Below are 24,351 nucleotides of genomic sequence, written 5' to 3' on the forward strand. Positions count from 1 at the left end.
ACAACTTTTATTTTTAACAGCATGGCATTCCAGAGAAGATCTAGTGAGTGGTGAAGAGTTGTGATTTTGATAGCTTCAAAATTCACATTAAATGAATATTTTTAAGAGATAATATATGTATATACATTTATATATTTATTAAATTGTATAAATATACATATATATGCAATGTTAAAAATCAACTTTATTTTAATTATAAAATATAAAAAATGCTTTTTAGAACCTATAGAAAATTCACAAGTGATGCTATAAAGAAAACAAACTATACTGTACCTGCAGAATAATGTACACAACATACAAGAATATAGAATCTTGACTTTATCAAAAACTATACACTATAGCCCGGTCACCATTTGCACAGATGCATAATTTTATGTGTAGCTACTGACATGTTAGTTAAAAAAGAATCTGTAACTCAAATAAAAATAATACAAACACACACACATGCTTTGTATGTCATTCATTTGATATATTTAAGAGATTCTAAACATCCTCTACGACGGTATTTTTACAATACATCAAATTTCATTGACACGTGATGTTGTGTATATGAAGAGTTTCGTTGCAAAACGAGATAAGTCCATTTTTTAACATTTTTGTCAAAACATGTTTATTATTATGTTATCATGTTATTATTTAGTTTTATGGTGCTACTTAGCTGTATTTTTTAAGTTATGAAGGTTTAAATCAAAACAAACCAACTGCAGTTGCATTGGAATGCACAACCAAAAAACGAGATTTCTGAACAATTAAAAAATTGGTGGTTATCTCGTTTTGCAACGAAACTCTTCATATATACGTGACTCTTTAAAACTATTCACAAAATAGAGCTCATGGATGCGCCAGACATGTATAAAAATATGTATTACATCCATTAAAATATATACACAATGTGCAAAACATACAAATGGCATACAAATGACAATTGATCTCCCGCTTTGGAGGATGTTCAATGGCGGCAGTAAATATTGCCCAGTGTCATCAACGCTAATACAAAATATACATTAATCATTTTAAAAAGAGCATGACATTTATGTAGATGGGTCCAGCAAACATGATTGGAAATGATTAGGAAAATTTAGGTGACTTGTGCACTTGAATCTTGACAGGGGCTGAGCTTTGACATCCAAAAGTCCAAAACACGAGCGGTGCTCAGCTAGAACAGACGTCCGTGCAAATAAAGGGTTTATGACGCTGATACCTTTATACCTGATCAACTGCATATACCGTATACAATACAGCACCGTGTATAAAACACAAGTTGACTTATTGCTTTACTCTCCAACTGCAATTCAAACCGGTTAGTGGCATTTTCACTCTTTAAACAAACACAATTCATCTAAACTTTGTTAAAAACTTCAATGTGGATTGTAGAACGGATCTGAATAGCCAAACAATTGCTTTACACTCTTCGTACAGTTCAAATCAACACATGGCATTTTTCTTTTCTGAAGAGGTCACAATTTTGACACAGCCGATGAATCCCCAGACATGAGCGTCACAAATCTTTACTGTGTGTTCACACCAGACGCTGAAGAGGCGGCAAACGCGAGTGATTTACATGTAAAGTCAATGCAAAGACAGGAATAGGCATCCTGCAGGAAATGCGGGAGTTGAAAAATCTGAACTTTGGCGTTAACCAATCATGAGCTTGCTCTAGTAGTGACGTGATTACAAGAAGCAAAGAAGCAAAAGCCCCTCCCATGACGCAAATTTCTGCGTGAATGTCTCGAATGACTAGAATTTCATGCGGGAATGAAGCGAGTAAACTCAAAATGTTCAAGCGTCATAACGCGTTTTTGCCACCTCTACCTCATTTGGTGTGAACACACAGTTATGGTGCGTTCACACCAGACGTGGAAGGGGCGGCAAGCGCAAGTGATTTACACGTAAAGTCAATGCAAAGACGTGAATGGGCATCCTGCAGCGCGAGTTGAAAAAACTAAACCTTAATGGATATTCGCACTGCATTAAACAATCAGGAGCTTGCTCTAGTAGTGGGATAATTACAAGAAGCGAGCGGAGTCGCAAAAGCCTCTCCCATGATGCGAATTTACGCGTGAATGTTTGAATGACTAGAATTTCACGCGCGATTGACGCGAGTAAAATGTTCAAGCGTCCAATTACGCGCGAATAGCATGTTTTTGCCACCTCTACCACGTTTGGTGTGAACGCACCATTTTAGTCATTCGAGACATGGAAGAGGCGGCAAGCGCAAGTGATTTCCATTTTAAGTCAATGCAAAGACGCGAATAGGCATCCTGCGGCGCGCAAGTTGAAAAATCTGAACCTTATCGGATATTCGTGCCGCCTTAAACAATCAGGAGCTTGCTCTAGTAGTGACATGATTACAGGAAGCAAGCGGAGTCGCAGAAGCCCCTCCCATGATGCGAATTTATGCGTGAATGCCTCAAATTACTAGACTTTCACATGCAAATGAATAGGGCTGGGCAAAAAAAAAATCGATTTTTCGATTAATCGTTTTTTAAAATGTAGTCGATTCAGAATCGATTCTGAAAGAGCAGAATCGATTTTTTTCTTTTTTTCTGCAAACATTGAACGTAAGATTAACATTAATAAATTTACTAGTCTTCTTCACTAGATGTCACCCTCTTTTTTGCCTTGCGCGATGTTACCAAGGAGCGAGAGGTGAGCCTGTCATTCTTTCATTTAGTCCTTAAAATGGCGGTTTTGGGTGCTTCATCGACGTTGATGCTTGATCCTAGCAAGACGACGACGACGACGATAGTGTTGTGGCTTTTAATTTCTTTTTATTAATTACCCACTTGTAAACTTATGTTCACTGTTTTTTTATTAATATAGTATTTGTTAAATTGAGAATTGAGTATAAAAACCGACCCGAGATCCGGAATCGAAAATTGAATCGAGAATCGAAATTGAATCGATTTGATAGCTTATGAATCGAAATTGAATCGATCTGGAACATCTGAATCGATACCCAGCCCTACAAATGAAGCGAGTAAACTCAAAATGTTAAAGCGTCAAACTACGCACAAATAGTGCGTTTTTGCCACCTCTACCGTGTTTGGTGTGAACGCACAGTTATGGTGCGTTCACACCAGACGCGGAAGAGGCGGCAAGCGCAAGTGATTTCCATTTTAAGTCAATGCAAAGACGCAAATAGACATCTGCGAATTAAGCGTTGCCACGTGATCCGAGTAGAAAAATCTCAACTTTGGCGGATTTTTGCGCAGCGTTAACCAATTGCGCGTTTGCTCTAGCAAAGACATGATTACAGGAACCAAGTGGAGGTAAAAAAACAAAATAACAACGAAGGACAATCATCATCGCTACACAAGACATCTTCGTACTTTTACAGGAATTAAAATGATCTTGTTTGGAAGAGTGAGGAGGTCGATCTGGTAAGTTTACTCAATTTAAGCCCCGCCCATGACGCTAATTTACACGTGAATGTCTCGAATGACTAGAATTTCATGTGCGAATGAAGCAAGTAACGTGCTTTTGAAATCCCAAAAGAGAAGACAAATGTTCAAGCGTCCAAAAACGCGCAAATAGCACGTTTTTGCCACCTCTTCTGTGTCTGGTGTGAACGCTCAGTTAGACATCTGAGCTGATAACACAAAGAACAACGAAGCAAAAAGCTCATCTGTAAAGGTGCTTTTGATGTTGTGCGATTGATACGTGATGAACAGTTCATCACTGCAGCAAGAAGATGCTTTACATCTTGTAAATGTACGAACCAAATTTACTAACCAGAAAGGCTCTATCTATTGATGGGCAAATGGTACAGATCAGGTAATATTTTTAGAGCAAAAAATAAAAAAGGTTACAACTTTCCATGAGGTGTCTCAAAATAAAAAAATACTAGATATAATTCTAAAAAATAAAATAAAAATCGGTGAACGATAAAAACAAAAGGATGTGCTTCTCTCATAGATATTACATCAATTACATTATTCACATGCTGCCAAGATTTCATCTTCATTTTATACAGATACTGTATTTCATTCAAAAGGTCTGTAGGTATTTTTTTCTATGCAGAACAAACGGTATAAAGAAAAACAGACCAACACATATACACATATACACACACACACACACACGCACACAAAACCATACAAACATGCACACAGACATTAGTACAAACATGACTGATGGTGCTAATGTAAACCATCACAAAAACAAAACAGGTCTGCAAAAGATTTAAATTTTGACGTACAACCACCAAACTGGACAAACACATGAGTTTGTTTTCTGATGCCCTCAAAAAAAAAAAAAACGAATTATTAAGCTGCCACAGCGTTTCACAAGCGGCGTGTAGTCAGTAACCGCTTTAACTGAACGAATCAACTTCTGATACATAGTGTTTTGCATTTTCCTGTTCGTTATGTTCGTACATAATATAGTGCTGATAGAAAGACCTTTGTATTTAGTGTCAGCTGTGAAATATGACTTCATTTACATATTTTTTTCAAAAAGAGTCTCTATCAGTATTTCGTTCCACGGCAACAAAAAACAAACAAGCGAGAATGTAAAAAAAAGGGCACTGTGCCAAACTAAACTGCATTCAAAGAGGGAAAAACACAAATTTTCCTACAGTATGGTGCACGTAAAACTAACTAAAAAGAGTAATTCGTTGTCAAACACGCAGCATATGATGAATAATCACATACTATACACAATGATTCACATACAAAATGTGACAAAAAAAGGTGTTTCTTTAAAAAAAAGTGTGTTCAAGAGATTTTACATGAAACTGCCTGTTTAACGTCTACAACTGAAGTTTGCTATGAATTGATCTACGATGTTATTTCCTTGTGCGCCGCCTATGACTGAAAATATGACGTCTGTCTGCTATTTTCCTAACCAAACAAAGCCTGTCCATGTGCTTTATATGCTAACAGAACATCTACCAAAACAAGTCTGCCCATCTCGTCATTTTAACAAAATTTCTTTCCTTAAGATTTAGAGTAGATCACAGAAAGGTGGATTGGTTAACATCTTAACTAAAAACTGTGATATGATCAATGAATCGCTTCATTTGCCACTGAACGTCCTGAAGACATCAGGCTGTTCCTGCAGTAAAAATGGAGGATTCTGGGAAATGTTGTTTGATTTAGTGAGGTATCTCTCCTCTATACAGACACTCACAACCAAAAACTAGACAGATAAAGGTGTTGTTGCTCAGGGTTAGTCAATTTTGTACAAACTTGTGCCATAGCATCTGAAACTTTGTAGGACTAGGACTTTAACTGCTATTTGTAGTCTGAATGCAAAACCAATCTGAAGTCAATGGCACATGAAGGAAGCAAAGCAGCAGAATTCAATCCGCCCAAAGTAGCTTCCCACAGCATGGCACAGAAAGGAAAGCACAACCAGAATCTAGCCAGCGTACCCACTACAGTGCCCATTTCAATCAAACAAGAGCATTAATGTGAATAAGAACAGATGGTGAATAAAACCACAGCATTAGTGAAGTATACAGCTGAGCCTTCTCAAAGCAAGATGATAACAGTACCCCGCTGGGCCTCGGGTCTCATTTGCCAGCTTATAAGTGATGGCTCACCCAAAAATGAAAAATCTGTCATCATTTACTCCCCCTTGTGCTGTTTCAAACTTGTATGACTTTTTACTTTCGAAAAAACAAGAGGAGATGTTACGTTGTGATTTAAGTTAAGTGACAGATTTGACATTTTTTAGTCAAGATCCCCATTTAGCCTTCTTCAAGACCCACATGTTTGAGATGTGAATGAAGAAATGTGTTTTAAGGACAGTAAGTGATTCCCCTCAGTCCCAGTGTAGCTGCAGGTCATGCGCATCCAGGAATTCAGAGGTGATACCCAGCGAGTTGAGTCCGCCCATGGGCCCGGGCATAGTAAGGTCCAGCCACTCCATATTGTCCAGGCCCAAGGAGAGGGAGGAAGAAGGCGGGTCGTTGAAACCCAGATCGCAAGTGTCCATTGGGGAACTGGGTTGCTCTAGGATCTGGTTTTGCAGTTCGTCCAATAGGCCCAAAGTCCTCTGCACTGGTTCTGTGTCGCTGCACAGCGTGCCCTCCAGCAGGGCCTCCAGCTGGTTGTCAGAGTCCAGGGAGGCCAGGCTGGGCATGGGGTCCATTAATGCCGGCGGGGGTGCCATCTGAACCTGGGCGGGCGGTCGGGAAAGGGCGGTGTTGATAGGCAGCGTGATGATGCTGGCGGTGACAGGCATCATCTTAGGCACAGATGGGTCCTGTTGACTAAAGGGGGTGATCTCTGCAGGAAACAAAATGAGAGGTGCCTTGAGGACTCTCATGAAATAAAACATCTGAGACTTCAGATTCAAGATTTTATATTCGTCATATACAACTTGAAGTTAAAATTAAATCTGGCAGAAGAAAACATTAGGGATGCACCGATACAAAATTTCAGTGCTGATGCTTTAGCCAGAAGTATAGTCTGTTTTTTACGTGTACGGGAACGTATGCACACAGTTGAAAGCAAAGCCTTGCAAACATAGTTTATTTCCCTTTTACGTTCAGCGGCATTGTGACAAAATGCTCCTGGACTACCTACTATGTTATCCTGTAGACGCATACACGACCTATGCATACAAACTATGCGCATTAACAATAATCTGGCGGATTCCAGCTTTAGATTGACATCTACTAATACAGATAGATACAGATTTTTTTTACTCTTTGTTTAAAACTTTTATTTTCTGAAGTCCTCTAAGTGCATAGAGTACAAACCGCAATTCAGTTGTTATTGTCACCCAATTCAAAATTATCACACAGCATGAGTTCTGATGCGTTTTATTCAACCCTTCTGATTGCCAATAAAAAAGTGATTATTTTCTAAACAGAGCTGTCAATAAAGGCGTAAAGTCGCTTATAAATCATTTAACTGTAAAGCACAGAGTATAGTTCGTTTTTTACGTGAATGCGAACGTATGCGCACGGTTTAATGCACTGCCTTGCAAAACATACCTTATTTGACTCGTACGTATACGCAAACATTCGAAGAATGCACATTGGGACAATATGCGATGCATCTCCTGGGTAGGGCTGTCAAGATTATGAAATTTGGCTGATGGTTTATTGCCTAATAAATTGTGACGATTATGACTATGAATTGTATTATTGCTTTGAGATTTAATTCTCACATTTTTTTTGTTTGTTCATGAAATAATTTTTACACATTGATGTGATATATATATATATATATATATAGCAAGGTTTACCTGGCAGTAAATATTAATACACATAACACATATTTAAAAATAATTATTTAATGAATATACCTGTAAAAAACTGAAAATTGTTTATAAGAAATAAACACAATAAAGTGTCTGAAAAATCATTAAAAATAAAAATGCAATAAAAATAAACTGACTATACGAGAACAGGCCTTAATAGTAGCCATATCTTACTAAGGTCATATTAGTACTGGACTAGGGCTGGGAAAAAAATCGATTTGATTTTAAAATCGAGTTGGTAGGTCAAATCGATTCATATTTTCAAAAAATCGATTTTTAAACGATCCCCCTCCCCCTCTGCAGTATAGCGCAGTACATACATTTTGCATTCGCCAAATCTTCCTTCAGGGTTTACGTAGCACGCTCCCTGCGGGGCAGCCCTCTGCCCCTCTCCCGAGGGCAGCGCATGCATACACAAACAACATGGCAAAAACAGCCGGCGAAAAAGAGCTGCTCCTCCTCCATTTTGTTTTAAATGGGGGCGGGGGAAAAAAATCGAATCGAATTGTAAATCGAGTTTTTATAAAAAAAAAATCACAGATTTTTTTAGGGGGACAAATCGCCCAGCCCTATACTGGACCACATGTCTGTAGTGGCTACAAAAAAAATACATTCCTTATAGATCCTTAAGAATAGCATCCTTCACTTCTCAAAATTTGGAATTGCTGTTTTGGAAATGTATGTTTTACCTGGCAGTTAATACTGCTTATCAAAGTTTTGCAGCATTTCTTTAAATACTGTTTTCCCCCTGTATTGAATGGCTTTGCAATGTTTTGCGTTACACTGTCAGTTAAGAAGCGCCATCTGATACAGTCTCATTCATACAGGCGCTGCAGCTCCCCCTTGTGTTTTTTAAAGAGATGTGCAATCATTGCAGTGATCTAAAATCATTGCGATGAGGTCAAACAATCGATTATTTAATCATTGTGACAGCCCTACTCCTGGGCTACATACTACATTCTCCTGTATGTGCATGCGTGACCTACATGTACAAAGTACGCGTGGTGACAAAAATCCAGCAATGCGGGTATTATTCTGAGGATAAAATTTGCGTCACGCGCATTGTGCACGGATCCACACCTATGCATAAAATAATGGGACTATATTTCTAGCTTAAATTGAAAGTCTACTCTTCACAAATATGAAGAACTTACCTCCGCTTTCTATTAAAATGTCAAAGAGATCATCCATCTGTTGACTTGTTACTGTGGGAATCTACAGAAAATCAACCACAAAAATTATTTTTCATACAATTATTCATGCAAAAATAATTTCGACCCCCTATTATTTTCTTATGCAAAAAACAAAATAAGCTGTATAGACAAGAACAGTGTGGACATTCTCCCTAAAACATAAAGATAAAAATGAACATCAACAGAAATTTTAATTTGAAGAGTTTGGTTCCAAAACGTCATTAAAAAAAACTTGTTACAGCAAAAATCAGTATTGTATCAGTATTAATAAGTAAATTCTTAATTTTACGCAAAATCCGATATTCGCTGTGTTATTCTGTTATCTTTTCTCCCTTTATTTCTAAACCGCGACAAACGCCAGTCCTCCTTTTCTGCAAAATGCAATAAATCCACTTCCATTGTAAACAATAATGTCGGCGCTTTGAATACACACTGAATCCTATTTTCCTCATCTACTTTGTACTTCGTGATCAACAAACCAACAAAATAGTAACTTTGATGGCATTGATAAACCTGTGATGGTGTTTGTGGCGGAGGAGAAACTTAAGCCTTCAAAATCGAATAATTTACGTGAGAGGCACTCAGGCAAAGGAAAAATGACGGCTGTTGCCTGTTCTCCCCACAGCATCAAGCTTCTGTCATGCTAACACATTGACCCCAGGGGACCTTATGAAAAAAATGTTTTACTGGAAAATTATTTTACTCAAAGCCAACGAAAATCAAGCAGGACCAAAACATTTTACAGCTGATCAAAAATCTTCAGCGATCATGTCCAAAGAATGACAGCAGCAATGAAAGTGTTAATAATATGACAAAGTAAGTGTTTTAATGCAATTAATGTTTCTTTTATCAGAGTATACCACTAGTCAACTAAATGAATATAACATGGCAAAGATGAATGCACATTTATATATTGATTCAATAGATTTATAGCATTTTTTAAAAAAAAACTTGTCATGGATTTACTGCATTTTGTGGAAAAAATTATGTTTTTATAATAAATCTTTGAAAATCCAATTATTGATTTGAATTTTTAATGTTATTATAACCTATAGATGCTATGTGAAAGTTTGTAACAGAAAATACTGGTTTTCATATTGTCACTTTCTTGGTATAGAAAACACATATTTTTACCCAAATTAGTCAAAATGGATTTATTGCGTTTTGAAACCAAACTCTTGATTTGTTTTCTTTAATCAAAGCTAACATATGACTTCGAAAGACTTATAGTCCACAAACAGGAGTTATGACTTTCTGCTTTACATTTATGCATCCAGCACACAATTTAATGCAAAATGACATGCAGTGCATTATAAGTTATACATATTTTATCAGTATGCAGGTTCCTTAGTGCTCAAATTCATGACCTTTTGCACTGCTAATGCAAACTGAGCTTCTTACTACCTATAATCTAATTCTCACAAAACTTCTGTTGGACCTAAAACCAGTTAAATGATGAAAAGTACGGTAATTTATTAAAACATCACAACATGTTTTTCTATGTACAAGCATGCATAGATGTGTGGAAAGGTATTGCGGAGGATTTTCTTTTTCCGGGTGGATCAACAAGACTATTTAAAAAGTGGAGAAGGCGGTTCTTTTTTAAAATTCAAGAAAATCCTCCGCTACACCTTTAAGAAGTTATCACCTCTGAAACGGTGGGGTTCTGAAGATTTCTTGTCTGTTTGACAGCTTCCTCGTAACGGGGCGGCTCTCTGTTTTTGGGTGCCTGGCTGAAAGCTGAGGACTGCTGGATGAAGGAGGACTGGAGCTAAGAAGGAAAATGAATCATTCTCATTGTAGAACAGAACGGTAACACAAAAAAAATGTGAAATGAGGAAACATCTACCTTATTTGGCCCATTTATAAGTGAGGGTGGGATGGGGGATGCCCGATGAGAGATCCTATGCTCTGGGGAGCTGCTTAAAAAGCACTGAGGTATCTCCAGGCCTGCTGGGTTCTCACTAGGACCGTGTTGAAAACCTGAGCCTTCTGAGATGCCCACCGGCATGTTCTAAATAAAGAACCACAACTTAATATATAAACATACACAGACATTACATCATCGTCTAGTCAAATATCAACCAGTAGATGACGATTTTATTATCTTTTCTGCCTGTCATAACTAAAGGCTTTGTTGTGTGTTCAAGAAAAGTCCACCTCATGCAACACTGGCATGTAGCTGTCGATGAAAATGTTATCAGCTCATCAAAACCAATAGTTAACAGTCGCCCTTAACCAGGACTCTGGCCAGACTCAGTCATTATGCAAATGTTTTAGGCATGAGGTTGCAGAGGAAACTTAAGGATGCTGTCCTGCTGCCAGGACAGGCCGATTACATTGGAGTGAAAGCCTAGAAATGACCAGATGACATGGCCAGATAAGAATCTTCAATTGCTCTGATTGCTCCACAAGAGCTGCGGTTTTAGAGATGCTCTGACCCAGTCGTCTAGCCATCACAATTTGGCCCTTGTCAAAGTTGCTCAGTTCCTTACACTTGCCCATTTTTCCTGCTTCTAACACATCAACTTTGAGGACAAATGTTCACTTGCTGTCTAATATATCCCATCCAGTGACAGGTGCCATGACAAGCAGATTATCCTTGTTATCCACTTCACCTTTGACGGTGGTCATAATGTTATGGCTGATCTGTGTATATACACCAGTATACGTATACTGGATGTGTGGATGAGAACTGACCTGAACTATTTGGTTGTGACTGACTAGCTGCCGTGATGTAGGACTCTCAGTTTTATTGGGCTGTAGCTGGGGAGTCTGAATTAGGCCTGGCCCTGATGGTGACACAGCAGCTGGCAAGACTTGCTGTTGAAAAGCATTTAAAATAACATTTGAGTGATAATGAATCAAAGTTTTGATGCCAAGTTACCACACAGACAACAACTTGTAAGGGTTTATGTACCTGCAGTTTGGCATTAGTGTTAGGCAGCTGGAAGGTAGTGGTATTATTTGCCAGGGGCATCGGAAGAAGGATCTGTGTGCCCCCATGTTGAGTGGTAAGAAGAGTCTGAGGTTGTCCAATGACCCCCTGATGGCTGATAATAAACTGAGGGAGAGGCGTAGCGGTGATCTGAGGAGGGTGTGCATCCTCAAGCTTCACCAGAGTTGGTGTAGTGTGTGAACCCAATGTGCAGTTGGGTGGGAGTGCGCTTTCAGTTTTGACAGAGGCCAACAAGGAGATTGGGCTGTTGTTGCTTTCTACAGGTGACACAACCTGTCCACTTCTTTTTTCCACCTCTAGTTGCATCTTCAGCTCCTCCACTAGTTTCTGCTCCTGCTCAAGTTTACGTAGCAGCTCTTCAATCTGTCTTTCTTTTTCGTGTAATCGCCGGTCGTGCTCCTGAGGAGCGGGGGGCGCTTTTACAACACTGCTGCTGCTACGGTTCTGTGCCTCCAATGATCCATCCTCTTTGTTGTGATGTTCTGTGGAACCAGGGGAAATGGGTGAAGTGGAGATCATATTTTCCGAGGTTTGCTGGATTGGCATGAGTGTTACAGTTGTGCTGGATACCTCCATAGGGGTGCCACAGGGTTGTGTCTTAGGCCCGTTGCAGTTGTTGGGTGCAGAAGCAACAGGGTTATCTTGGAAAGGCTTTAGGCGTTCAATAAGGTCTGTTTTTGTTCCCGACACAGGAAGGGAGCGTAACTTCAACTCCATTTTCAGCTCTGCCACCTGCCAAAGTACAACAATTGGATTAGATATCAACTGGCAATCTGTTAGCTTAGATGGAAAAATAAAGTGGAAAGTAAAACTCTGCCACCTTCATCTCCTCCAGGTTGGCTGGTAGTACGCCAGCCTTGCGGTTGGAAAGGGTGCTGTTAGGCCGTACAGGTGTTCCTGTGGGCAGAGACACCACAATGGAAGCAGGAAGGCTGCTGGTGCTGTTGATAGCCATTGTGGCACTGCTGTTTTGGCCCTCTATTACTGGCCTGGTGAGCAATGTGTGGCAGATGGGAAAAGAGGGGAACAAAATAATCCTCAATAAATAAACGCACTGAACAATGCAGAGGCAGAAAACAAAGGCAGTTAAATAAATCTTGGACACATGGAGATTAAAAAGGAAGTAGAGGAAAACCTCATCGACTTCCTGCCATTGATGAAATCACTAAGCGGGATTTGTTATTGGAAACTAGGTAATGGTCCTGAGGGCCATTGGCCACACAATCTCTTCCAACTATAACCAAATCATACACAGTCGTTATACTAATTGTTGACAAGAGACAGGCCAGCAAGGCTTCAAAAGCACTAGATGACCTTTAACCAAATACCAAATATGCATATTAAAAGATGACATATGGTTTACATTAACCAAACCAGATGCCTGCGCTCAACTTAATGAAAGCACTTGGAAACAATTCGATACCAAATGTGCATTTTAAAAACAATTAGGCCTTATATATTGATTAAAAACACACCGAACCGGATGTTATTGCTCACTTGAGAGGTGCAGGAAGAATGGTCTGGTAGTTATAGTGCTGCTGTTGCTGTTGGCTGAGGATCTGTAGCTGCAAAAATAGCTGTTGTTGTTGTAGCAATCGAGCGTACGAGGAGTCCATAGGGGCCTGGTCAGGTTCTTGTTTCTGGTCGGGGGGAATGTACTGATGATATTTTAACTTTTTCACACGTGACTTGGCCTCCTTGCCCTTCTTGCTGCGGCTCTTATCTCCAGGTAACTTAGGCTGACTCTGCTGTAGATTGAGAAGAGATTGAATGTTTATAGCTCACTGTTTAGCAATGCAACATGCCAAGAGTTCGATTCGATTTAGTGCAATGCATTGTAAGTTGCAATTTAAGTGAAGTATTAATTTTAGTAAAGCATGTTATTTCTACTAGCATCACCGAATGGTATTGTAAAACCAAGATATCCTAACACTATTCCCATCTGCTATTGGTCAAACAGATAGTCCTGCCTCATATTCAAGTCATTGATTTAGCCACCATTGCCATGTGAGATTGGCTGGAATGCTCAAAAAAGCATTGTTCTGATAGGTCCACAGTCACAGTGTTTCCATTTTTCAAGAAAATCAACATTTAAATGGCTTGTTTTTGCACATTAGAGATTTTGCACATTTACTGACCTTTACAAGGGTGGGTCCAGATTTCACAGGGGCCACAGTGACTGGCTGTGGCATGGGCACAGGAGGGCTAACTGATGGCTCATTGGTGGAAAAAGGCTTGAGGAACTCTGTTGAAGTGGTTGTGATTGTAGGTAACTTCTGTAAACAAGCAAAACAAATGGTGAGTTTTGAATCTCCAAATTAGTAATTCTGCCCAATATTCTTTGTACTCTGAGCAAAAATTACCTGTATAAAGTGATTGGGCAATAGTAGGGGCTCCTCCATAGTCCGAGCATCTCTCGGTGAGGCTGCAGAACCTTGAGACTCCTGACTGCCAGGCTGCTCAGGTGAAAGGGCATCACTGTCCTCATCTATTGGGTATTCCTCGAAAATTTTCGGGTACTGCATCTGACCATCTACCCATGTAAAACAGTATGACAGAACAGATGACCTCTTTTAAATCATTACAGTACATAATTCAGGTGTAACTAAATCGACATGTATCATCTACAGAGAGGTTTATTAGAAATTTGATTAAAGGGATAGTTCAGCCAAAAATTATATTAAACCCATGATGTACTCACCCAATGCCGTCCGAGATGCATATGTCCATCATTTTTCAGACAAACACATTTTCAGTTATTTTAGAAAAGGTCTTGGATGTTTCAGTCAATCAAATGTAAAGTTACAGGGTCCACTCATCCATGCAAAAAAATGCGCATCAATCCTTCACAAAAGAAATCCAAACATCTCCACGATGACAAACAAAGGTCTTCTGAGGGTAATCCGTGCTGTTTTATGACATGCACTTGCTAGCCTGTTTAATTTACGTGTTCTTCTAAAGCTAAAGAGGAGCCTCGCCTCGCCTCTGAAGGAAGTGACTTGTAAGGACTAGTCCTGCCAAGAAAGTATCCTTGACATTGAGAAACGGCCCGTATCAGCGTAGTGTACGCACTTTTCTTAGTGACGTATAACAAATTCGAAGGACGGAGGCACGGAGCAGCAGCAGAGAAATCTCCATAAACTGTGTACGCTCTCATCTTGAATGCGGACGCGACTAAGATGGCGGCGTTACCGGAAGCTAGTTATTTTCATTTATAAAGTTTTAAATATGGATATTTCTACAACAAAATGGTGAGGATTACTCTCAGAAGGCCTTTGTTTATCATCGTGGAGCAGTTTGGATTTATTTTGTGAAAGATGAATGCAAATTTTTGGGGCTTGGAGGAGTGGACCCTGTAATTTTACATTTGTTTAACTGAAAGATCTAATACAATTTCTAAGATAACTGAAAATGTGTTTGTCTGAAAAATTATGGACATATGCATCTGGGACGGCTTGGGGGTGAGTAAATCATGGGTTTTAGGGTTTAATCATTTTAGGCCGAACTATCCCTTTGATTAACAAAAAAATTTAACAATTACAACAATAGACTTGATTTACCAATGATTGCCTCCTTGACCGTGGAATCTACAGGCAGGATGTTCTTCTCCACCAGCTCCATGGGGCCGGGTCGCTGAGCGATCTTCTCATTCAGGTCATCGGCCAATCGAGCTCTCTTCAGTTTTAGTTGGGTGGCCTGTAGAGAGGGTTCAGCCACTGTCTCTGCCAAACCACAAGGAACCGCAGACAATCAGTACAGCAATTTCCCAAACAACCATCACAACAATCAAGACCAAACACTCAGGTCAACCACATCATAGCGGTAAACAATGTACAAGCTTCTGATTGATTCATGGATGCGTCCCAATCGGAAGAAATCGTTTTCTCAAAAAATGTCTTGTGATTATTGAATTGCATTCGTGTTGTTCCAAAAACAAATTACTTACTTTCGTCCGTGGTATACAAAAGAAGAAATAATGCAAACGAGTTCTAATTTTTGTTACGCAGACTAGGACTTGTATTCCTGAGCCCCAATATGTTATGAAATTCTGGACTGTATGCAACTGAATAAAATACAGCTTGTGATAATATGAAGGTGAGGCAATCACCGAATTTAAACTTTTGGTTTAACTATTCCTTCAGCGCCGACCTCACATTTCTCAATATTGACCTTGAACAACAAATATATTGTTTTGAAAGGTAGTTGATGCACAAATTTTTCCTACCATGCCTGCTTTTATTATATCTGATGTGATGTGAATGTAGGATTACCTTGTAAGATGTGCATGCGTACCAACTCAGACCTTTCTGGACGGCTGCGGATCTTGTGCTTTAGGAAATTTTCAGTCTATACAAAGACAAAAAAATTCTGACTTTCAGAAATCCTTTGGTAATTCAGGGATAAGAGAGTTTGATCTCCTATGTGCTTCGCAAATTACAAACACATTTACGGAGGGCATTAAGTTGCTAAAACTACTGAGAGGTTCAAATTACACATCTGTAAATCTCTGATAGGGTTTTTAAGAAGGATCAGAGACCCCAGATGACTCAAGACAGTACAGGACGACAAGGTCCTGGTGGTCTCCTCTTACCCTGGCTCTCTCAAGGCTGCGGATCTGCTCGTGGAAGGCTGCAGGGCTCTTCAGGGCTGTAAAGTCACACACACACACATACATACAGAGCATCAGTCTCAGGATGACACAAGGTCATCACCCACGCAACTTCAAACACATGCTGCTCTTTCATCTGTTACATTTTTTCTAAGTGCTGGTCTTACACGAAGATATAAATCAGAGATGAAGAGAGGAGGACAGCCACACAGAGATTACAGCAAGCTACACAGCAACTTTCTGGATCCAACAGCTAGGACAAGATCCAAGTATGATTTATGAGTAAGAAAGCATAGTAATCTATTATTCAGTCATAGAAAAGTAAAGCTGTGTTCAGTGCAAGTGTGAACACTCACGCATTGCTTACTGACACGTTTTGGACGGAAATTAATGAGCAATAATGGAAGAAGATGAAGCGCATGTTTGAAGTGTTCGGTCATTCGTGGCCTACTGAAAGATGACTGTGATGTGGAGTGAAAGACATTCAACTGATTCAGCGGTTGTGTTGTGGTACAATAACCAAAACACCAACTGATTTTCTCTCTCAGTCAATGCAGAATCAAAACTATGATGCACAACGTGTTCTGTAACCGGAACTATTCGGCCAAAAATAAGCAAAAAAAGCATTTTTGTTGTTTGTGTGAAAAGACCGAATACATTTTCTAAAACCGGCCTATTTACTTTTGAAGAATGTTTCTGTTTTTATTATGTATGATTTATTTCTGCATGATCTTCCTTTATCAAAAAGTTGGATTTGGCTTCGCCTCTGAAACAGCATTCCTGCTTGTGTGACATTACAAATCCCTCATCTGTTTCAAACCGCAATTCATGTGGACAGGATTTGTAATAATACTTTTAGGGGTGGTTTTCTGGACAGGGCTTATCCTAGTCCCAGACTAAAATGCATGTTTGAACTGCCTTAATTTAAAAAAACCTTGTACTGACACATCTTAAAGGTCACGTTCTTCCTGATCCAATTTTTCAAACTTTAGTTAGTGTGTAATGTTGCTGTTAAAGCATAAATAGTACCTGCAAAATGATAAAGTCCCCAAAGTCTTAATCTTTGAAGTATTTTTATTTAAATAAAGATAGGGATGCATAACGATTAATCACGATTAATCTATAGCAGAATAAAGGTTTTGTTTACATCATATATGTTTGTGAACTGTGTATAATAACTAAATATAAATAAATGCACACACATGCATGTACATATGTATATATTTATATTTAAAAATGTTTACATGTGTTTCGGTACGTATGAGAACCAAAGCATGAGCGGATGTCAGTGTTCACTCGCCCCGCTGACCACCGCCCTCTCTGGGCTACATCTCTGACAGGGATTCACTGGCTCTGATATTCGCTTTGTTTGTTTTTGATGGTCAAAATGATATCAAATCAGCAGTATTTGGTGTCATGATAAAACTATTACTTGTTTTCTTATTCACATTTAGTGTCTTTTGTGTTGTTATTGTTTTGGCGCGAGGTAAAAGTTAATAAAACTATACTACTTATATAATGTTACTATTGGTTTCCCATTTACTCTTAACGCGATACGAGCACTCGATTATTATTAAACTTTGTTCTTGTCAGTACTATATAAAACGGTTTTTTATAAGTGTCAGAGAGATGTTTTTGCATGCTGCTTATAAATATACCAGTGGCGATATTCTCATAACATGTTTTAATAGTCACGACGCGATTAAATAAATGATCAATGTCCACATTTAAAAGCTGCGGTGCTTACCTGCAGTTCCACAGTGTTTTCGTGTTCTGATAAGAGATATAGCTCCAGAAGAAAAACCGAGTGTTTACATTCCTCTTTCCCAGTGTCCACATGATGTGACATTAATCCCATTAAGTTTAACGTAACATCGCTGATCTTTAACGGAAAAATAACTTCCGATTGGGATTCACCGACTGATTTACGAGCTAGTGAACTAATAAGACACACAGAGAGTGTTTAAAAACAGCGCGTCTGTGTTTTTACATTCAGAGATGAGCCTGTTTAGGACCTCCATTCACTAGGTGGCGGAATGATATGAAAGGTGAAGCAGTTACTGTGCCGTTATCAGTACAATATCGCATAGCTCTTAGCCAATCAGATTCAATAACCAGAAAGAACTGTTGTATAATTATGTATAATTTATATTATATATAAATACTTTATATATTTTTTCTTAAAATTATACATGCACGTTTGCATATTTATATATGCATAATTATTATATATTGTTCACACACACACACACACACACACACACACACACACACACACACACACACACACACGATGTAAACAAAAACTTTTATTCTGCTATAGATTAATCGTGATTAATCGTTATGCATCCCTAATTCTGAATGAGTAAATATGATGATTCTGGTTCACACAAGAGCACTGGATGGCAGAAGTGAGGTACTCACGTGGCATGATGCCCTGATCAACTAGTTGCTCGCGGGTCCGTCTCTGCTGCAGCCTGAGCTGGAGTACTGGTGAAGAGAAGAAGAAATCTTATGAACATAACCCAACCTTTAGAACATTGGTCTCCAACATTGTGCCTGTGGGCACCAGGTTGCCCGCACGGAGTCTGTGAGTTGCCCGCTAAAGCACATTCTATTCATAGCCTCAATTTTAATATTTATTCATTACATATTTTTATATTGGCTTCTTTAATGTATGGTAACATTTTAAACCATGATAAAACATATCATCATGTAAAGTAAAGTTTTGAGAAGACTATATAAAAAGTAGCCCAGCAGATTATTTTATCCATTGTGGTAGCCCTTGTTAACAAAAAGGATGGAGACACCTACTCTAGAGAACAAGCTGTTCAACAGTTCATTAACACATCTACACAAAACCACCAACACACCTTGAATAAAACAAAGGGGCAATTGAGCTGAGATCGTGCACATTTCCTTTCTAGCATTACATAAGAGTTACCACTGACAAGAAAAAATAGACCTTCCTGCTACTAAAACAACGGGCACTTGAGTGACCCTTTTGAAGCATGCTGTTCCTGGAAAAATTTAGAAGACATTTTTCTTTCGCCCTTTTAGCTGAGCCTCCCGGATTTACTTGGCTGATTGTAATAACAGCTCAGATTGGTCAGAGTTGCGTGAAAGGCAAAAAGATAACACATGACATTTATCCGAAAAACAAGAACTCTATCAGCGGGGAATTCATTAACCAAAATCATAAAACACACACAGCCGGTGCAACACATGGCTGACCTTTAGACATGCCAAAAATAACAAGACATAACGTTACACAATTTCAGTCAAACATTAAACATTTTGTTGTTAGTGGCTGAAATAGTAGAGTATGGTACTTACAGATGTCAAGGTCATGGAATCGGAACGTATATCTTAATTTAGTAAATGCATAATGAGGTTCTCCGTAAGAGTGGTAAGGTTTACGTTAAGACCAAAATATATTTTCACTCACTGAGTGAGTTAGTTTACCGTTACAGGGTCAACTGATGCTAAGTGAACAAAATTCTGGGCTCGACATGTCATTTTACCACTTTCACTATGAATCTATGCATTCAAAAGTGAGGAGTGTATATTCTGCACCGTAAGCATCGCCAAACAGCAAAAACCAAAGTGTTTACACAAAGTTTTTCAAGGTCCATTAGATGCCTTATGGTTTAGAAAGAGATGCTGTTTATCTGAAACAATTAGCCTCATCCTGTTTTGCATCCTATGCGTAACCTCAAACATCCATGGCTGGTTTTTAACCGCAGACCAAAGCACTTAGCTTTGTCATCTCTCTCTTTACTAATGCCGTCATGCAAATTTCTATTAAACATTAGCTTAGCAAACACAATTGACAAAGCTTCAGAAAGCCAATGAGAGCTATTCAAAGTGAGCTAAACCTGCATCCGCACAGTATTGAGATGATATCCACCTCTTAGACTCGAACCGCAAAGAGCAGAATCTGATATCAGGCTTCCTCTGCAAATGTTAGGAGTCTTCACTTCTAAGCAGGCCATGACGTCTGCTTGTCCTGAAATGCCCTCATAAGATCTCAAAGTGGGCTCCAGAGCGATCCAGAACCGTGCAAAGGTGGCATGCAGATTACGTTCTTCAGGTTTCTCCATGCACAGTGAGCAGCAGCTCCTGTGAAACTGGGACTCCCTCAGACCAAAGAGCATCTCTGCTCCTCCAGCAAAATGAGAAAGGAGGGAGTAGAAAGGGCAGTTCAAGGTTAACCCTTCTCTGCCCTGGATCCTCATATCCAAGTTTAGGTGTTGTTGTTTTGCAACTACAGATCTTTAGAAATGGGTCTGGTTTTGTTTAGATAGAAAGTAAACTTTTTTTAGAATATCTTACTCAAATCTGATTTGTGAGTTTGAGCAAAAGTACATGACATTTGATGTTACGCCTAATCCTAACCAAATCTATAGCATTTTTAAATTAGAGAATGCACTTCAGTCTGAATTTCAGGTTCAAAACCACTGTGAAATCACTATACTCCCAATGCTTTGCTAGATGCATACCGTATGCTAGATTTGTACAAATTTTCTCAAAAAATAAAAAGCCTGGAAGATTCACACTCCTTTTTCTTATTTTTGAAATTTTCCATTTTACCTTGTAGAGCAAAGCACATCCAAAAACGACATTTTTTTTGCCTTCTTCATAGAAGACCTTCAGCAAAGAATTTCATTGACATGTCACTGGATCTTCACATACAGATCATTAAAGAGTAGGGATGCTTTGATGGATCGGCCGTAGATCGGTATTGGTCGATCATCACATTAATTGACTCGATCGGTACTTGCTAAATTTGCAGATCTCATTAACCGATCTTTTTATTTACTTTTGTCATCATAGGGCTCCTTAATGCAGGTGCAATTTGAGACAACTTTTACGGAGTCCAACCATATTTACAACCCGTTGCTCATGTGCGACCTGCAAATTTGAATTTCTCTCTTTGACTTTACAGAGAGATGTACATTTTCTGAGGGCGCGCTCCAGTCCTAACATGCAGCGCAATGCGTCTTCACATCCCCATCACACAGCATATACAACATGTACACTCACCTAAAGGATTATTATGAACACCATACTAATATTGTGTTTGACCCCCTATCGCCTTCAGAACTGCCTTAATTCTATGTGGCATAGATTCAACAAGGTGCTGAATGTATTCTTTAGAAATGTTGGCCCATATTGATAGGATAGCATCTTACAGTTGATGGAGATTTGTGGGATGCACATCCAGGGCACGAAGCTCCCGTTCCACCACATCCCAAAGATGCTCTATTGGGTTGAGATCTGGTGACTGTGGGGGCCATTTTAGTACAGTGAACTCATTGTCATCCTCAAGAAACCAATTTGAAATGATTTGAGTTTTGTGACATGGTGTATTATCCTGCTGGAAGCAGCCATCAGAGGATGGGTACATGAACACGCTCTGCCAGAGTCGTTCACATGTCAATTCGAAATGACGGCATGACCTCGGCATAACTAGAGACACAGAGGTGCAGCTGTGAGCCAGCAACCGCAGGAATTGCTGTCTTGTGACCTTTCACATGTCAATCAAAGTCTGCGTCTGAATGACAGCGCAAAGAAATGTCAGAATTTTGCTGCTTCTGTTGACTGAGGACTAAAGGGATGGAAAAACAGGTTCTTGAAGTGGTCACAAAAATAAAACATTATCTAATCGACTGGAGATAGAGGCAAACCTAATCAGGATACACTGTGAATTGGAATAGGAAGCAGACCGAAGGCCCATAATTAATAATAGCTGAATTTCCACAAGATGTAATTACAAAGTGGCACTCAACATCATTCCAGAACAGGCCAAGTTTTAATTCTCAAAATAAATTCACTGTGTTGACCAAAAATGGCCAAAATGTCTGACTGATGGCAAACCAGCCAAGATAGACATGTAAACCGGATATCTTTGTGATTTTGTTGAATGAGAAATCAACTAGCACCAGTCTGTACATCGTAAAGGAACGAATCAATCAAAAGTGAAAAGTATCAACATTTGTTGATTGCTATATGACCTTTTTCAGTTAAAAACTGAATCTATTTGATCCATGTTACTCTTTTCCATACAACGAAAACAATTGGCAATCAGTTGTCAAGAAAAATTTTCAAGGCAAAATACTAAGTTGGGTTTATGACCTTTTTTGGGCTTGAAGCCTCCATCTACTGACAGCCTCTATACACCTTCATTTTATGCAACAGCGTGACCATTTTTAAAAACTTCTTTTAGGTCTCCACCAGGAACCCTAGTACATGGTATATGGCCCAGTACAGTACACCAAGTGAAAAGAGTTAACTCCAGGCATACAGTAGTGCCCAAAAGTGTGCTTTTAATGCCCCCTCTGGTTAGATTAAACCTTCAAACACACTAATGCAACATGCATACAAAATATTTTAATGCATCTTTAATAAAAATGTGAAAAAAGAGAGATGTTTATGTATTTATGTTCCCAAAGTATGATTCCCCGAATACATTTGATTATGTTTCTCTGTGTTTTTTTACTTACCGTTCTTGCGCTCATTGAGAGGGGGAAGCTTCTGGCAGGGATGCAGAGACAGTTCGCCCATCTCATGGGTAACAGCCTCACTCTGGGGGCTGGGTACCAACAAGCCCCCAATCCCAGCGCCCCCTTGGTCCTCCATGTCTCCTCAGCCGAGGAGTCAAAGGTATCGCTGGAAATCAGCAGAAGCTACGATTACAGGAAGACCCTCACTTTAGTCTCTGCGAAAACAAAGTGAGAAGAGATTTAGGTAACAGATGAACAGGAAAAAGACTGCAGGCTGTATATTAAAAGTAATAACCAAAATCTGTTATAGATTAAATGGCGCTTATGTGAATGATGTAATAGGTCAAGGATGTGGTAATGTCTGTAATATCGCTTTAGCAATGTAAAAAAAGAAAAACATGCAGGATGTGTCAAATATTCAACATATACAGTTGCTGCCTTACCAAATATTTATCAAAACGGCTGAAGTAATCACGAGAGCCTCTCTACAGAATATGAATGAAAACTTTGCGTTTGGTAGCCTATCATTACTTGACATCATCGTGGTGGATGTGATACCAACAGAAACAAATATAGTGCTCACCATGGCGCTGCAAAATGCTAGACCACATCAGCACAAACCACAACCGTTACTTTATCCAGGAACATTTAGCATTCAAAAACCCTCCTCATGTCCTGTAACAAGGGCACACTTAGCATCTCATTCTTCATATGACTTAAAAATTAGAATTTATTGGCAGATCAATTAAGCAACTATACCAAATTAATTATTTTATCTAAGTATACTGTGACTGATATTGTTTGCCTAAAAAGTGTACTGGTCTACAAAAAGCTGTTGAAATATGAATGCCAGCCGTTTCTACTCACTGATCAGGGCCATTTAGATAGAAATTCACTCAATAAAACTTTGTGGGACATGTGGTGACTTTCCCAATTAAAAAAACAATGCGTTTATGGAAACGGAGATGCAATGGAGAAAGAAAAAAAGCATGACCCCTGATAACCTTTTGAAAATTGACCAAAGTAAACAAACAGAGAGCCGAACATGATGTTGTGCAAACAAACCCTCACACAATACTGTACAGCTCAAGCTCTGCGTGTCCTTATATAACACACAAGCTAATGTCAACATCTTTCTGTCTTCTTTATTGTTAAGTGTTTATTTTGCATTTCTTAAACTCTCCATACTGTAACATCTCTTGTTTGATTAATGCCAGCATTTTGGATACAAAGGTGCATGGATTGTAAGTCTGCTATTAGTCCTTCATAGTCACAGTTGCTAGGATACAGCAACATCCCACACAAATAAAGTCAAGCTGCTCTCTCACTCTCTCTACTGTACAGTCTGTATTTTAGAAATTGTTCATAGTACCAGGGCAAAATTCAAACCCATGCACATATAAAAGTTTAAAGGGGTTTATATCATAACGGGAAAATATTTCTTTGTTGATTAAGGAGCTTAATGTGCTATGACACCATAACTTTGAAACAGTGTGCGACTCATTTTGAATTATTTGTACTATGCGAACAGACTACACACAGTAAAAGTGTGTATTATGAAATTAATGTCACACACACTATGCATATGCTTGCATGAACAAAGCATACTTTGAACAGCAAAATGACTAAATAATGAACTTCCTCAAATTTCTGAAATCACTTGGCAAAGGTGTAAACACATTATTGTGCACAATTAAGAGCACAGAAAGCATTATGGGGGTTAAGCTCAGTATACACTGTGCGACTTTAAATAGTCCTTTAGGATTGTTGCTTGCCACACTGTGCAAGATCGTAGTTAAGTCCATGTTACACTGTATGATCTCAGTTTCCATCAATGTCAGACTGTATGAGTTTAAAGACTTTAAA

The 24,351-nt window shown here is 39.0% G+C and overlaps 2 protein-coding genes across 3 annotated transcripts in view; one reads left to right on the forward strand and one right to left on the reverse strand.

Moving 5' to 3' along the window:
* zc3h7bb (zinc finger CCCH-type containing 7Bb) overlaps nucleotides 1–24,351 on the forward strand; it is a 497,977-nt gene that overhangs the window by 26,490 nt on the left and 447,136 nt on the right. The gene's annotated exons all lie outside the window — the stretch shown is intronic.
* Nucleotides 446–24,351, reverse strand: part of mrtfba (myocardin related transcription factor Ba) — a 28,135-nt gene continuing 4,229 nt past the window's right edge. Inside the window, exons 2-16 of one of the 2 annotated variants that reach the window (XM_055176826.2) lie at nucleotides 22,486–22,700; nucleotides 18,404–18,469; nucleotides 15,962–16,017; nucleotides 15,642–15,717; nucleotides 14,931–15,092; nucleotides 13,734–13,903; nucleotides 13,509–13,646; nucleotides 12,868–13,118; nucleotides 12,191–12,359; nucleotides 11,332–12,102; nucleotides 11,112–11,234; nucleotides 10,261–10,425; nucleotides 10,060–10,182; nucleotides 8,373–8,433; nucleotides 446–6,236 (exon numbers count right to left, since the gene is read on the reverse strand). In XM_055176826.2, the coding sequence (XP_055032801.2) occupies nucleotides 5,770–6,236; nucleotides 8,373–8,433; nucleotides 10,060–10,182; nucleotides 10,261–10,425; nucleotides 11,112–11,234; nucleotides 11,332–12,102; nucleotides 12,191–12,359; nucleotides 12,868–13,118; nucleotides 13,509–13,646; nucleotides 13,734–13,903; nucleotides 14,931–15,092; nucleotides 15,642–15,717; nucleotides 15,962–16,017; nucleotides 18,404–18,469; nucleotides 22,486–22,621 (2,934 nt within the window). In that variant the 5' untranslated portion in view covers nucleotides 22,622–22,700 and the 3' untranslated portion in view covers nucleotides 446–5,769. The remainder of the gene's footprint in view (nucleotides 6,237–8,372; nucleotides 8,434–10,059; nucleotides 10,183–10,260; nucleotides 10,426–11,111; nucleotides 11,235–11,331; nucleotides 12,103–12,190; nucleotides 12,360–12,867; nucleotides 13,119–13,508; nucleotides 13,647–13,733; nucleotides 13,904–14,930; nucleotides 15,093–15,641; nucleotides 15,718–15,961; nucleotides 16,018–18,403; nucleotides 18,470–22,485; nucleotides 22,701–24,351) is intronic. The other variant, XM_055176827.2, reaches the window with a different exon arrangement.

The sequence above is a fragment of the Misgurnus anguillicaudatus genome, chromosome 4, assembly GCF_027580225.2.
Source record: "Misgurnus anguillicaudatus chromosome 4, ASM2758022v2, whole genome shotgun sequence".
Taxonomy (NCBI): domain Eukaryota; kingdom Metazoa; phylum Chordata; class Actinopteri; order Cypriniformes; family Cobitidae; genus Misgurnus; species Misgurnus anguillicaudatus.